This window comes from Scomber scombrus, chromosome 3 (assembly GCF_963691925.1).
Source record: "Scomber scombrus chromosome 3, fScoSco1.1, whole genome shotgun sequence".
NCBI lineage: Eukaryota > Metazoa > Chordata > Actinopteri > Scombriformes > Scombridae > Scomber > Scomber scombrus.
The window spans coordinates 29,588,790-29,604,092 of NC_084972.1; the positions used below are offsets into that span (position 1 = coordinate 29,588,790).

At 37.7% G+C, this 15,303-nt stretch overlaps 1 protein-coding gene across 2 annotated transcripts in view; it reads left to right on the forward strand.

Annotated features, from left to right (window-relative positions):
- Window positions 1–15,303, forward strand: part of flnbl (filamin B, like) — a 79,449-nt gene that overhangs the window by 39,014 nt on the left and 25,132 nt on the right. For both annotated transcript variants that reach the window (XM_062416590.1, XM_062416591.1), the window contains exons 9-16: window positions 96–296; window positions 395–532; window positions 773–899; window positions 3,311–3,447; window positions 4,014–4,207; window positions 5,026–5,139; window positions 6,112–6,255; window positions 14,384–14,507. In XM_062416590.1, the coding sequence (XP_062272574.1) occupies window positions 96–296; window positions 395–532; window positions 773–899; window positions 3,311–3,447; window positions 4,014–4,207; window positions 5,026–5,139; window positions 6,112–6,255; window positions 14,384–14,507 (1,179 nt within the window). The remainder of the gene's footprint in view (window positions 1–95; window positions 297–394; window positions 533–772; window positions 900–3,310; window positions 3,448–4,013; window positions 4,208–5,025; window positions 5,140–6,111; window positions 6,256–14,383; window positions 14,508–15,303) is intronic.

Genomic DNA, 15,303 nt, shown 5'->3' on the forward strand with positions numbered 1-15,303 from the left:
TCCACATTTCAGAAACATTACTCTCCTGTTTCCAATAAGCACAGACTGAAGCTGAAGTATAAGTATAAAGTTTCCTCTTTACATCTTCTCTGTAGGGGCCGGTACAGGAGACGTGACGGCCATAATCCGAGACCCACAGGGCCGTGACAACAGTGTGGAGGTGATGATGGAGGATAAGGGCGATGCCACGTACCGCTGCACCTACAAGCCCACCCAGAGCGGCCCGCACACTATCACTATCACCTTCGGAGGAGTGGGGATCCCCAAGAGCCCCTTTGTTGTCGATGTGGGACCTGGTGAGCTCAAATACATCTCAATAGAAAACAATACAATCTTGATCACACTGTAAAACATCCCATCACACTTCCATGTGTTTTCTCTTCCTCCTGTCCAGCCTGTGTGCCGGGGGCGTGCAGGGCGACCGGTCGTGGTCTCCAGCCGTCGGGGATGAGGGTGAAACAGGTCGGTGACTTTAAGGTGGACACCAAGAATGCCGGCAGCGGAGAACTGAAGGTGGTCGTCAAAGGACCCAGTGAGTATGATTTTTAACTGTAGAGGCTTTAATACCAGCACATTTTTCCACATGCATAATGACATATGATCATCCCGTCTTTGCAAACTCTAACTCGTTTACCTCTGCCTCTTATGTGACCCTGGTTTTGTGCTTTTAATGGCAACTAAGACTATTTTCAAAATGAGATTTAAGTGCTGATTACTCTGTTTAATCTGTGTGTGTGTGTGTGTGTGTGTGTGTGTGTGTGTGTGTGTTCAGAGGGCATTGAGGAGCCGGTGAAGCAGATCTCCAGTCAGGACAGTGTGTTCTCTTATGAGTATTACCCCCACAGTCCTGGCAAATACACCGTCTCCATCACCTGGGGGGGTCAGCACATCCCAAAGAGGTGAGCAGCACACTCTTTCAAAACACACAGCCTAGAAAAAGTACGAAGGCACTAAATGGAGAGGCGTTGTTGTTTCAGCATTAAGCCGGGAGCAGAGGTAGTCACATTTACTGGACGGGGAACTAAACACACTAGACACCGACGCTGAGTTACACATCGCGCCTGATTCCCGAAAGCCAGCATGTTGTCTAAAAATCACACACGGGGCGGCATTATGCTGGCTTTGTTTGATTCAGTGTAAAAAAAAGAAGCAAAGCTGGCATAATGATGTGTCTTCTTAACTAAAATAATATGGGATCTCTATTTGAAAGGGGATTATGTCTATGTGTGTCTGTGTGTGTGTGTGTGTGTGTGTGTGTGTGCTTTAAGCCACTGAGGCGGCTGTGGCTAAGGAAGCAGAGCGGGTCATCCATGAATGGGAAGATCAGTGGTTTGATTCCTGCCTCCTCCAGTCAACATATCAAAGTGTCCTTGGGCAAGATAATGAACCCCAGATTGCTCCTGAAGGCTGTGCCGTCAGCTTATGAGTGTGTGTGAATGGATGAATGTGGCTTGTAGTGTAAAAAGCGCTTTGGAGCGGTCGGAAGACAGAAAAAAGGCGCTAAACAAATACAGTCCATTTACCATTACCTCAGCACATTACCTCATCTGATCTGAATTGTCGGATCCGCAGGGACACCAAGACTTAAAGTCTGGGCCTCGTGTTCTCTTTGTCACCTCTCAGATTAGACATATTGTGTGTTTTGTGGTGTGGATATTAGTTATAGTATTGGTGCAGGGACTTCCCCAAATGTATGTGCAGCCAGCCAGATGGGGGGGAAAAGAAATCAACTGAGAGATTTTTGGCAGTAACGCAAATTTGCCTGCTGAGGTCATTTTTAAAATACTGATGAGTAGCCCCGCTCGGGCAAACAAAACATGGGTCAGGAGTTGTACACGGAGAGGAAATACTTGTAAATACTTAATCAAATAATCATAATAAGAAAGACAGAGAAGATCATGTGGTCTGTCTGTCACGACTCCACAAAGTTTAGTGATAATCCAGAGCAGAAACATGTACAGGCATCATATCCTCGATCAGAAAGTTCCCACAATGAGAAGGCTAACTTCAAAACTTTGGGGATTTTGAGCGTGTTTCTGCTTTATTTCATCCAGAAGTGAGCGTTAGATCATCGGACTAAAGTTACACGCAAGAATCAGAGGTTAGGCAAAGAGTGAGACAGCTGAACGTTGAACTGAAAATTGAATGTCCGGACCGACCTCGATACCCAACCCTACATATACGGCCCTAATACACCGTCATGTCTTCCTTTTATAAAGTCACTGAGGTTGAAACAAGTAACGAGCCTGTTCTGACAATGTAAGGTGTAGAAAGTCCAGATATTTGTGTTCAAATGTAGGAAATTAAAGTAAAAAGTCATCAAAAAAATAAATACTCAATTAAAGTAGAGATACCTGGAAAATTAAGTACAGTAAGTTCCCACCTCTGGCTTTTATGCACATTTCATATACTTCTCTATACTTTTACTATTCATTACTCTGTATGTTAGGAAGTAATTGAAATCAGGACAGAGAGGAACATCCAGGGTGCAGAAATTACAGATGGAGACGATAACGTCGGCCTCCATCTGGTTCAAACCTACAACATAAATCAAAGTGCTCCAAACTGGAAGTGAAGTGATATAACAAATCATCTTTATTGCTCATCCACACATATTTTGCATCAATCAAATTACAAAGTACACAGTCGGTACTAAAAGTAACGTAACTAAAGTGCCAACATTCAATTGAGAACATTGATATGCGGGGCGCTATCACCTAGATAAAAATTGTACTCATTTTTTTAAAGCTATTACAATTTTGATCAAAAATCTATGTTTGAAATATACAAATAGTATGTTTAATGGTATGAGTATCGTGTGATTAATTATAAGATATATTATTAGTAGCAGCAGCAGCAGCAGGAGGTGGAGAAGTATATTTTTGGACATTTTGAAAAAGGTAAAAGGAAAAAATTCAGTGTTTGGTATGTAATGAAGACAGGAAAACTATACAGACAGTTTTATTTATAGTGAATGTAGTTTCCTACTAAGATCACACACACACACTACACACAAGAAATAAGTATATGTAAGGCCAGTAACTGCTAAAGATTGGATTACAACTCTGTGAGGCACTGAGGTTGTTAATTTATATGTTTTTGTGTGTGTGACCTCATGGGTTAGGTCATACTGTGTGTTTTCTCACACACACACACACACACACACACACACACACACACACACACACACACACACACACACTTACACGTACTGTATATAGCTTTTCCACATTGCAGAAAGAGCAGCAACAAAGCAGTAGATTTTTGGCATTTTGCTGATGTATTTTTTTCTCTCGCTCCTTTGTTTCAGTCCATTCGAAGTGAAGGTGGGTCAGGAGGCGGGACCTCAGCAGATCAGAGCCTGGGGTCCGGGCCTGGAGGGAGGCATTGTGGGTAAACCTGCCGCCTTTGTAGTGGAGTCTGTCGGCTCTGATGTCGGAGTGCTGGGTGAGTGTCTCTCGTTTCACTTTCTACATAACAGGTTTATTTGTGGTTTAACTTTATTTATCAGGCTGATGTTTGTCTTCTGATGTTGAATCAGCGGAAGACTTTCAAATTCTCAGACTCATTTTTTTCCCCATCAGACTCTGATAGACACATCCCCACTTCCTTAAATATGTTATGTATCACATCGTATGATCATCAACCTAATGGTTTTAATTTAGTTGCTGGTGAAGAATAAGGTTTACGTCAGTGAGCAACAGCTGCTACTTTTAATGCATTTACTCATTTTGTCTTTTGCTACACGTCTCATTTTCGGTAGGTTGAGTGTTAAGAAGGCTGCCTCTAAAAACAGTTTCGGCCTTCTTTGTCAACAAAAAGTACAGATATTAGTTCAGTCTTTGAGTGTTTATTGTTTTTAAGTTTAGTTACAAATTCTAAAAGATTACAAAAAACATTCAGATCAGGTTTGATGACTTGAAACTTCAGATTTGATTAAATGCCATCACATCTCAACCCTAACTCACACTCTAGCTGTATCTTGTCCCATCTGACCTGCTTCCTGTCTTCAGGTTTTGCCATCGAGGGACCTTCTCAGGCTAAGATCGAGTGCGAGGACCAGGACGACGGGTCATGTGATGTCCGTTACTGGCCGACGGAGCCCGGCGAGTACGCCATACACGTGACCTGTGACGAAGAAGACATCGAACACAGCCCCTTCATGGCCTGCATCGTCCCCGACAACCATGACAGCAACTCGGAAAAGGTCAGCATGACACAAAGAGCTGTGACCGGGTTTATTACTGGTTTAACGGTTTGAATTACCAGTTTCTTCTTGTACTTTTATACTTACAATAAAATATGGTTTGGGGAGATCGAGAACTCATTTTCATAATCGATTAATCTGCCAGCTATTTTTCTCGCTTCATAGTTTGGTCAATAAAACATCAGAAATGTTAAAAATGTTGTATCATAATATCTTTAAAGCACAAGGTGACATATACAGATGTCTTATTCTGACATTATCCCAAAAACATTCAATTCATTTTAAAAGAAAAATGTCACATTTAATTATTAAATCATCATATTTTCTTAAAAATGACTTGAACAACTATTTGATTATCAGAATAGTTGTTGATTGATTAATTGCAGCTTTAGTTGTTTTGAAATATAAACACTGAAATGGTAAAGTTGAAAATGATTATGTGAATTTAGTTATTAATTTTATACTGAAATTAACTATTTAGACCAGAGCTGCAACTAACAATTATTCTTATTATCGATTCATCTGCTGATTGTATCCTCGGTTTACCTATAAAATATCAAAAAAACTGTGAAAAATGCATACAAATATTGAGTTTACTACCATGTATGACAAAGTAAAGCATTAAATCATCACATTTGAGAAGCACATACCAGCTAAAGTTTGGTATTTCTACTTGAAAAATGAATTAAATGATTATATAATCATCAACATAGTTACCAGTTAATTGAATCCATCGACTAACCAATAAATCACTTTTATTGAGACAGAAGACTAGCTCCAGTATTGAGATATGTGTTTAACTGGTTTCGTGTTTGCAGGTCCAGGCTTACGGACCGGGTCTCGAGAAGACCGGCTGTCTGGTCAACCAACCTGCTGAGTTCACTGTCAGTGCAGAGGATGCTGGGAACGGACCTCTGAAGATCACAGCTCAGGTAAGATACAGAAATCCACTCGTACAACAATCAATACAGACACGTGCGCCTTTTAAAGTCAACAAAGGGTTATTTGTTTAATGCTGCACATGTAGATTATCTCGTATGGGTATTTGAACAGCTTTCTGTCTCATTTGCAGCCGACTGAATGCTTACAATTATATTTCAACTTAGGTTTTCCAGTACGATTATCTTCATTATAGATGAATCTCTATTTCTTTTAATTGAGTGATCATTTAGCTTGTTAACCTTCAGAACATGGAAATCATTATTTGGTCATCACAGCAGAAAACAGGATGTAACTCTCTTCCAGCAGCCCGTTGACAAGTGATAAACAAATAATGGATGAATTATGAGCACTGGCAGCTCAGATGAAGAGAGAGAGAGAGAGGAAGACAACAGTTCATTTGCTGACTGATTTATTTTGGATAATGATCTAAAGCAGAAAATAATAACCATCAAACACTCAACAGAGACAGATGTTGTGCAGTTGTTGGCTTCACTCAACACTGTAAGTCTCGCCTTCATCCAGCTCAGACATCAAAGTCACACGGCAGTAAATACAAAAAAAACAACATAACGACTGTTTTTCTTTCATGTGTGAAGTATCAAACCATCTCGTCATAAAATTAATAGCATTCATGCTTACATGATTTAAATAATTAGATTCATCCTGCATCATTTCCTGTAAATCCCTCGTGCATGTGAGGTTGCAAATTAGCTTCAGTTTGATGCCCCATATACATTACATCTGTTGCATTGCTTATCTGTATGTGATGATGTTTATCTGTGTGGTCTGTGTTAAATAGACAAACATAATAAATGAATACAAAGTGAAGTTAATTTTAATCCTATTATATCCTATTATACAGAGTATAAATAGATTAAATGGCTGTGCTGGCCATGAATAGCCGTCTGAGAGTCTGATTTCATGACGAATTTGTAGCTTAAACTGTCTTGTCTTCCTGTCAGGATGCGGAGGGACTTCCTGTGGAGGTGAAGGCGAGGAGTAAAGGTAACGGGCTTTACGCCTGCTCCTACACGCCCAACTCGCCTCTCAAACACACTGTGGCCGTCGCCTGGGGAGGAGTCAGCATCGCCAACAGCCCCTTCAGGGTAAGCAGCCAATCACAGCTCCCTGTTACAACAGGAGGTGATATTCCTCCCTTGGTAAAGGCAAAAAGCACCACGATGGTTAAATCAGAGCCTTTAATCGAGTTTGTCGAGACTGTTCCCAAGAAAAGTGTTGAGACAGTCCAGTCAAAGCGTAACGGTGCGGGCATTAAAAGTAAGAAGCCTGTGATTATCATCACTACATATACCGAGGAGAGGTACAGCTTTTAGTTTAGTTGCACAAAAATAAATCCATGAAGTGATTAGAGGAAAAAAAAAACCCTGAAGTCTTTGTTCATGCTTGTATACCGACTGTATCTAGAAACCCAGACTTCAGCAAGAGACTCTGCACAGAAGTGTTGGGCGGAGGGATACGCTGCTGTTTGTCAAGAAATAGTTCCAAAAAAATTACTTTCCTTTTTAAAACTGCAAAAAAATAGTTTGTGTACTGATTAAACATAACAACATACAAAGGTGTTATTTATAGGTTTTCATGTGTGGATGGTGTCCTGCTAGTTTAGGGGAGCAAACAGACATGAGATTAAAATCTTCTCATCCAAGCCAATTTTTTCCCAAAAATGTTCCAATAACTATTACATCTGAACTGTTACTCGCTAACTAACCAGTAGGCTCGTTTGCCAAAAACAGAACTAATGTTAACTGGCTGGTTGGTTAGGTGCAGTTATAGTAGCTCTGACATTTGACAGCTAAATGTTAGTTTTTGGTGTTCTTCTAATTTCTTAAAATCTCTGAACTGAAAAAACATGTTTACATAAATGATCCAGACTTTCATTTCAAACCATCTTCTGACACTCTCCTTTTAATAACACCATGAAGTTTTTGTTGATGACTGAAAAAGCACATCTGCCTCTCACCACTGTCTACTAATATGATCACAAACACAGTTACACTTTTATGTTTAACAAACTTTATTGTATTTTGATTCTTTTTTTTGCATTTATTCACCTTATTAACCTCACTGTAACCTGTCTGTGCACTGTATCAACCTTTTTATAACCTCACTAATCATACATTTTTAAACTATTTAAAAAAAAAACTAACTAAATGTATGTTTGATGTTGATTGTTACTGAAGATTAGTTTAACCACCAGTATGCACTAACCCGCCCTGCACTGTAACCACTGATCATGCACTGTAACAAACTTTTGCTTTTTGTATTTTTTTTAAAACACTTTTTGCACCAGAACTTCACTCATCTGAACTTCTCTGATCAAAGCTAAATGATTTAAAGGGATTGAATCCTGTCAACAATTCTGTAGCAATGACAGTGAGAAGGAAACTGGAGAAAATAAGCAATAGTAATACTAAATGCATTTTTGGGTGATGGCTTAAACCTGCAAGGTGTTACACCCTTTTGGGTAAAGCAGGTAAATGAAGCTCATGAAACATTGACTCCAGAATAAATCAGAGAATGCAAACATGTTTGGGCAGAGATGACTTTATAACACGAGATTGTAAGCTGTAAAACATTGGCTCCAAATGTTCTGGTTAAATAGCAGATTTCTATATTTAACCTTGAGTTGGGAAGCATGAGAGGTTCAGATCAGTGAAATTCTGTTGTCATCTTAACAGCACATGATCAATATTTTCTTGTGAAGAAGATTTTATTTCTGTTGAATGAAGAAAAGTGTTTTTTTAATCACTGTTTGGTAGATTTTTGTAGTTATGAATTAGTTTATCAGCTGTCTTCCCTTCTCCCTGTTGGTTATAAGGTGTTAGAGTTTCACCTGCAGGGTAAACAAGTCTCATGAGAGACTGACAATGCGCCTTAGTTATCTATGACAATGTGTCTGTGTGCTGCTCAGGAATTTATCACGATGTCGACAGACCTCGAGAGTTGGCATTCCTCTTTTTGTGTTGATAAGACGACAAGGGTACAAAGTCAGAAAGATATAACATGAAGATGATGGTGTAGTTTTGAAGGTTTTTTTTCTATAGTGAAATTTCAAGCAGATTACACATTATTTGCTATCAAACTGTCTGAAACTTGAAATCTGGCTTTATTATATTGTACAGGCTTTCCTCAGCTATTAAAGTTTTAAAAAAGCCGTTAAAGTACTTGTTCTGACTCTCTAAAAGTTCAGAAGTATTTGTACTGGTCCTCAAATCATTTCAGATGGTCCTGGGAAGTTTGTACATGTCTTAAAGTATTATTCCAGGTTTAGGGCTGATGTCATAGAGATGATTCAGCAGGCTTGTTGTGAGCTGCACCGACTGCACCTTTCCGCAGCTTTAATGTTGATACAGTAGATGGATTAGAGAGTAAACAGTCACACCCAGCTCTCAGCCAGACCGGGAACATGCAGTACAGCAGAGACACCTTTTCATTAAAAAATGGGAATGAAAAGAAGCCAGCGTGGAAGGAGAGGTTCATGGTGGAAACCTGAGCCGACCTCACTTAGTTACTCATAGTCACCGTTATGATGGAAAACAACACATAACTGCAGTTTTTAATGATTATGATCGATCGTGTTATAAAACAGCATTGTTACTTTTGCTAACAAAGGTTTTACTGTGATGTTGGTGCTTTGTGAGATAGATGTTGTAAAGTTAACAATCAGATTTGGCCATAAGGAAAACCACCCACGTCTCTCCGCCTGTGGCAAAAAAAAAAGGACAAAAGTTTATTGTTCTTTGCAGCCAAACAGACTCAGTTCTACCAGCACTTACTTAGAGTGAAATTTCAGAGCGAAACCATTTAATTGCAGTGAAATTGCAACAATTAAATGATTCACTAAGTGGGGTAAAGTAAATCTGTCCAAACTTCAGTGTCGAAATTGAACTTTGCTGACCTTGATATATGAATTTCTGCAGTTAACCTGCTTTGCTAAAAGGTTAAGCTGCTCCTCAGATGCATTATCTGCAGCCTGTTTAACAGTAAATGGAACAAATGCATTCAACAAAACTGGATCTTTAACTAAACAATAGCTGGCTTGTGCTAGCATGTTCTGGATAGTTACTACATCTCTAATATGTTAATCTCTGGATGTTTGAGTCATCTTTAGTGTTTGTTTGTGAGGGTGATGTTGAGATTTGACCACAGTTAGGGGTCATTCCACGAAATCGGTACCTTTTCAACTTTCAGAATTTAAAATATAAAATCATTTTTATCACAATTTTAAAAGTATCTATGGAAAGAAGACATCTTAAAGTGACAATAAATTATATGGTGCCATCTCAGGCTATTTATTTTATTTATTTTATGACATGTTATCCACTCCATGATACAATGTATCTGTCAACCCTGTTACGGACAAAATGGTTACTATATAATATATTTGGAATTAGAATTGTTTAACAGTTTACACATGTATGGACAGTATTTCAGTCCCTCATTAAACTGGGATTATTTCAGATTATGAATATATTTTTAAAATTTCAATTTCATCATTCAGATGACCAAGAAAATAAAAAATTTAAAAAGAGACCACATATTAATTAAGATATATATGTATTTTTATGAGAGAAGTATTGAATAAAAGGTAGTTTCCAAAACATTTTACAGTCTTATTTGGATTGGTAATACCTGGGTGGCCATTCTAATTATCATTTTTACATTTTTATCAAATTAATGACAGTAACAGGACTGACATATGAAGTAACAGGACTGACAAGAGTAACAGGAATGATGGGACACATTGTTCAGCACACTGTACATATTTGTATCTTTTAAAAACATTACTGCATTTATTATTATTGTTGTTATTATTATACCTTATAAATAACTATCTTTTAAATTGCAGTAGCATGGAATTTGCATAGTTATATTAGTGAAGCATATTGAATTCTAAGAAATGTAATGTTTTGAGGGGTTTGTAGTCGGGATCATGAATTCCAGACAAAGTTCTTTTAGCTGGTATTTGGTTTCATTTTCTTTAACATTACAAGATAGGGGTGAGGTTCTGTAGTGTAGTATTTACACAAATACATGATTAACAAGAGATTTAGAAGAATGTTACTTTAATTGAAACTGATCCTCACTACACTGGTCAGAGAAATCAACTGGCATTAAAACCAGGCCATAAAGACCTATCACACATCACAAGTCTTTTTGAAGTAGGTAACAGAATTCACATTGAGTTAGGTAAAAACTCCATCAAAGTTAAATAGGTAAATAATAACATGGTGAATGCAAAACCACATTAAAGTAATACTTTCCTGTCACTGAGGGAGGTAGCACCATAGGAAAATGAGATTCAAAACTTAGAATGTAACCATACTATAATTAATGTTAACAAGAAACGGAGATAAAGTGTTGAAAACAGAACAGGAGAACTACTTCACAAATAAATTTATGAATGTGATATGCACATTCAATGGAGATATCTCTCATTTTACTTTGTAAGATCCAACCATATATCGCTTTGGATCGCCACATGGCGACCAGTGATTGGTAGTGGGGCTGGGATGAAGCCAAGCACATCGTCATAGAGGTACCAGATTACATCATCATGAATAGGCCAATAGAACTAATTTGGACCTCCACTGTGCATACATTTGACCTGGATGTTAGTGTCATCTGTTGCAATGACAATACCTGGGTAAATGTCACCATCATACCTGACCATACACCACTTTCCAATGATGTCTGTACTAGTCCAATCAACTGCACTAGATTGGCTCAGAGTTTGGTCACGCATACTAATAGCATCTGTAAAAATGTATTGAAGTATACATATAAACAATTTAATCAAAACAACAATATTACATTATCTTTATAATAAGAAAGCAACCTCAATAAAATGTTAGATGCATATACTAACAAATGTTACTAAGACTGTAATAAATGCTCATATGTCACCCAGATTTCATAATATGGGCATCAGCTCAATGATACACACAAGATAACTTTTTAAAATGTTAGCAATTTATCTAAATAAACGTTTTAAACTGTGTGACTAGAGTGAAATCTAATCAGTGTCACTCCTGTTACTCTGGAAAAGTAACAGGTCTGACAGTAACAGGATTGACGATTTCAAGCTAATTTGCCCCTAGCTAGCTAATGTTCAAGGTCACAAGAGCACATGTCATACAGTTTGAAAGAATATTACTTTTAGATATGGTAAATATCAAGATATACAAATTATTATTTTAATTAATATGTTACAAATTGGTAACAGTAATGACGCTGTATGATGTCCCCCACCCCAACAATCTCATAAAACAACAAAATTATACATTATAGAAGAGAGAAACTTAGTTGTGTTTTAACTGTTGAAAATCCTCTTCCTGTAAATGATGTAACTTCCTGTGAATGATGTCACTGTTGGAATGTGCCTTTATTTTACAGAGGTTTTTTTGTGTCAGTAACAGGGTTGACATGAAATCAGGGGACACTGATAAAATGATTAAAATGTTATAAAGATGACATGTATTCATGCTGAAAACCTTGCTTAACAATGAGATTACTATTAGAACAATATACAAATGTGAAAATTGTATAATTTTTCCAACAACAAGTAACAACTAAAAAGACCTGAAAAATAACTTTCATAGTGAGGGACAGGCGAAAATCCCTGCCTTATCAACATAAATGCAAATTTAACTATGGAAAGTAATATTTAATTTACTTAAATTTGAGGTAGTGTTGATGATAGAAGACATACTAATGTTAAGTTTTTAAATTATGTGTGTATTTGGTATTATAGTGATTTTATGACAGATTATTTCTCTGGGACGCAAAATGTACCGATTTCACGGAATGACCCTTAGGTTGACTGATAAAACTTTGGGGGGCAGACAGCTGATAAACGTAAATAGATGAGAAGAATGATTTTAAGCCTTATAAGTTAAATAAATGCTTAGTGTTGATGCAGCTTTGCAGACTGGCTTCTAGTTTTCTTTGTAACGTGTGAATCTATTGACTTTTGATTTGTGTAAAATGTTAAATCACTACGTAACTTTAAAGCAAAACCTCCTGAATTAGTTTTGCAAAGGCTAATTGAATCAATAATTTTTTTAATGATTGCATTTTTGTCTAACAGCAATGAACAACCAAATCTAAATCTGTAACCAGCATGTTGACTGAAACTCACATTAATCATCAGCTGTACTAAAATCCAGAGTCATTTATATAATTTAAACCAGCCTCGGTTTCAAAATAAATTCTGATGTTTCATTTAAATGTTTTACTGTGTTGTTTGGTTCATTTGCTTTAAAGTTTGATGACTTTTACAACCTTAATGATGTCTTAATCATCATTTTGGTCGTTTTTCAAAATGATTAATAGATGATGAATGTCACATATATTAGTTTCTCTGTAATTTTATTAACAGGAAACAACCACAAATAAGGATTTTTATGATATAATATAATTTTTATTATGGTATTAAAATAGAAATAGTAATGAAACATGTTTCAAAGTTGGCAAAAATAGAAATGCAGAAGTATTTACAGTTTAAACTCACTTTCTCTCTATTCAGAATTAGTCTTTTGTTACTTCATTTGAAAGAAGACAGGAAAGAGACCGTTGACTTTGACTGAACAAACATCGCACCGACCATAAATATCACTACATGTTTACATAAAACATTGTAGCTCTGTGTGTGTGTGCCAAGTGACAAATAATACTTTTATACTGTAGCTGCAGCTGAGCAAATAAAAAAGAAAATGCTATTCTTGAAAAGAAGAATACCAGTGGAAGATTGAGCTTATGTATTAATGCATCTTAGACCAGTTTACTGATACCACCACACAGGATGGTTTGAATCATTTTTAAACAGTTACCTATTGCTGCTATTTATGGCTGCCTTAAACAGCTGTAAAACACAAAAAAGATGTTATATAGTTTGTTTCTGTGTCAGTTGCTTTTGAGCATTATGTTATTTTAGGTGTAAAACTTTATCGCTGGATAGATTTGTAGATGTGATCTGCTTCTAGATCTATGAACTCATAACACTTTTTACCTCCTGAGATCAAGTTTGGACTCGAAATGAATGATCAGTTTTTCAGTGCAGCTTGTAGCAAGTTGTAGCTAGAATATGAGCTAACGTAATGTAGCATATTCTCTTTGTTGGAGTAGAAACTAAAGAGACGTCTGTTGACTTGAGCAAAAATCTTAGTGTCATCATGTTTTTGAACAAGATAATAAATAATCCTTTATTAGTCCCGCAGGGGGGAAAGTTGACAGTAGCAGAGAGGATGGTGCTGTAACAAGAAGCATCAGGGGAATAAAGGTTACGTTCTCGCCTGAAAAAATAATAAAACTCAATGAAGTGATATAATAACAGCCCTACAGCGAAAATGACAACATCTTTTAGCTATGCATACCCAGTATGCCTTGCAGTTCGTTGAACATGCCCAACCCGAGGGCTGAGCACCCGTTGGGATCGGTCAGGTCGGCAAACATTTCTCTGGCAAATCTGAGGGGAAACAAATCAATGCTGGTTGACATAAAATGCATCACTATCGGTGCACCCCAGATTTAAAGACTGTGTATACTGTGAAATACAAAGACATGTATCTGGTGTTGATAGGTTTAATCAGCATTCAGTGAACTTGGTAAGAGCTTGAATGTAACACACGTTCCTTTATATGTAAAAGTCCTGCACTACAGCTCAAAAACCCACAGTCAAGCCTGGTTTACTGCTTACTGGTTTATGTTGGTCATTAGCTAGGCTCCTAGAGATACAGTATCTACAATTGTTGAGACTTTATGTCTGTGTCCTCCCTGAATCAATTACAAAAACACTTTCTATGGCAGCTGACATGCAGATGAACAGGCAATAACTGTTCAATCTGTGCCGATACTTTTACTGTTTAAAATGTTATCACTGTTACCTAAACTCTACCGCGGTCTTTCGTCTTTATCCGTACAGTTTAGTGAAATCATCTCAAAGGAAATATTCTGATGCTTGGTACAAGATGTTTCTAAATGTGTTGAAATGTTGTATTAAGTATTGTGGAGTATGTATATACTTAAGAGTATAAAGACTATAAAGTAGTGGATCTCGTACGGAGCCTTGTTGCACTCCATATTGAGTTTTCATTCCTTGTAACAATGAGAAAAAACTGATTAACTGCTGTGTTGTTTTAAGCATTGTAGGATGTGGTTCGGGAAAATCTTTTGTTAATGAAAATAAGTGATGTCATTTCCTGTCGCCGCTTGTAGGTGAATGTCGGTAAAGGCAGCCACCCCAAGAACGTGAAGGTGTTCGGACCTGGAGTGGAGAGAACCGGCCTGAAGGCCAACGAGCCAACACACTTTACCGTGGACTGTTCAGGAGCTGGAGACGGTAAAACCCCCCTAACACACACACACACACACACACACACACACACACACACGCACACACGCAGAGTAATAATTAAGACAGTAAATCCCCACAGACAGTTTTATTTGGTGTGACAGCAGTTTCCATCTGTGTCAGAGCAACACACACAAGACGTTACACACTTTAAGACGTCTACACACTCTACACACCGCTGTCTCTCTGTTATGTACAGACAAACATTCATTTTATATATTCTGCTCACACACACACACACACACACACACACACACACACACACACACACACACACACACACACCTTCCTTTCCCTGGTATGTCTCAGCGATGATCTCAAGCCAGAAACATCCTGACAGGAAATTCATCACTCTGACCTTCCTGAACCGAGCGCCACACTCTTTGTCAAGATTACACTGCGTCATGTTTTTACACACCCCTTAAGTACAAAAATACAGTAAATTTAACTAGTCCCTTTTCAGCTTGCGGCTGTCACATATTTCAAAAAAATGCATTTAAACACAGACCCCCCCCTCTGCCCCACAACTACTCACAGTGTCTCTATTTCCCCCTGACTGTCTACACCGGACATGTTTAAGCTGTGTTAATGCCCAGATAATAAATGTGGCAGTCATCCAGAATTCACAGCACTGTAGCTACATACCAACTCTTTTTTTAATGTCTATACTGGCCTTGTAATGGGTCAAGAAGTGCTTTTTACTGGCTTACATGTAGACCTTTTCCACTACCTCCCCGACATCCCTCAGGATGTTGTACCAAATCAAGTATGGTAACAGTTATGT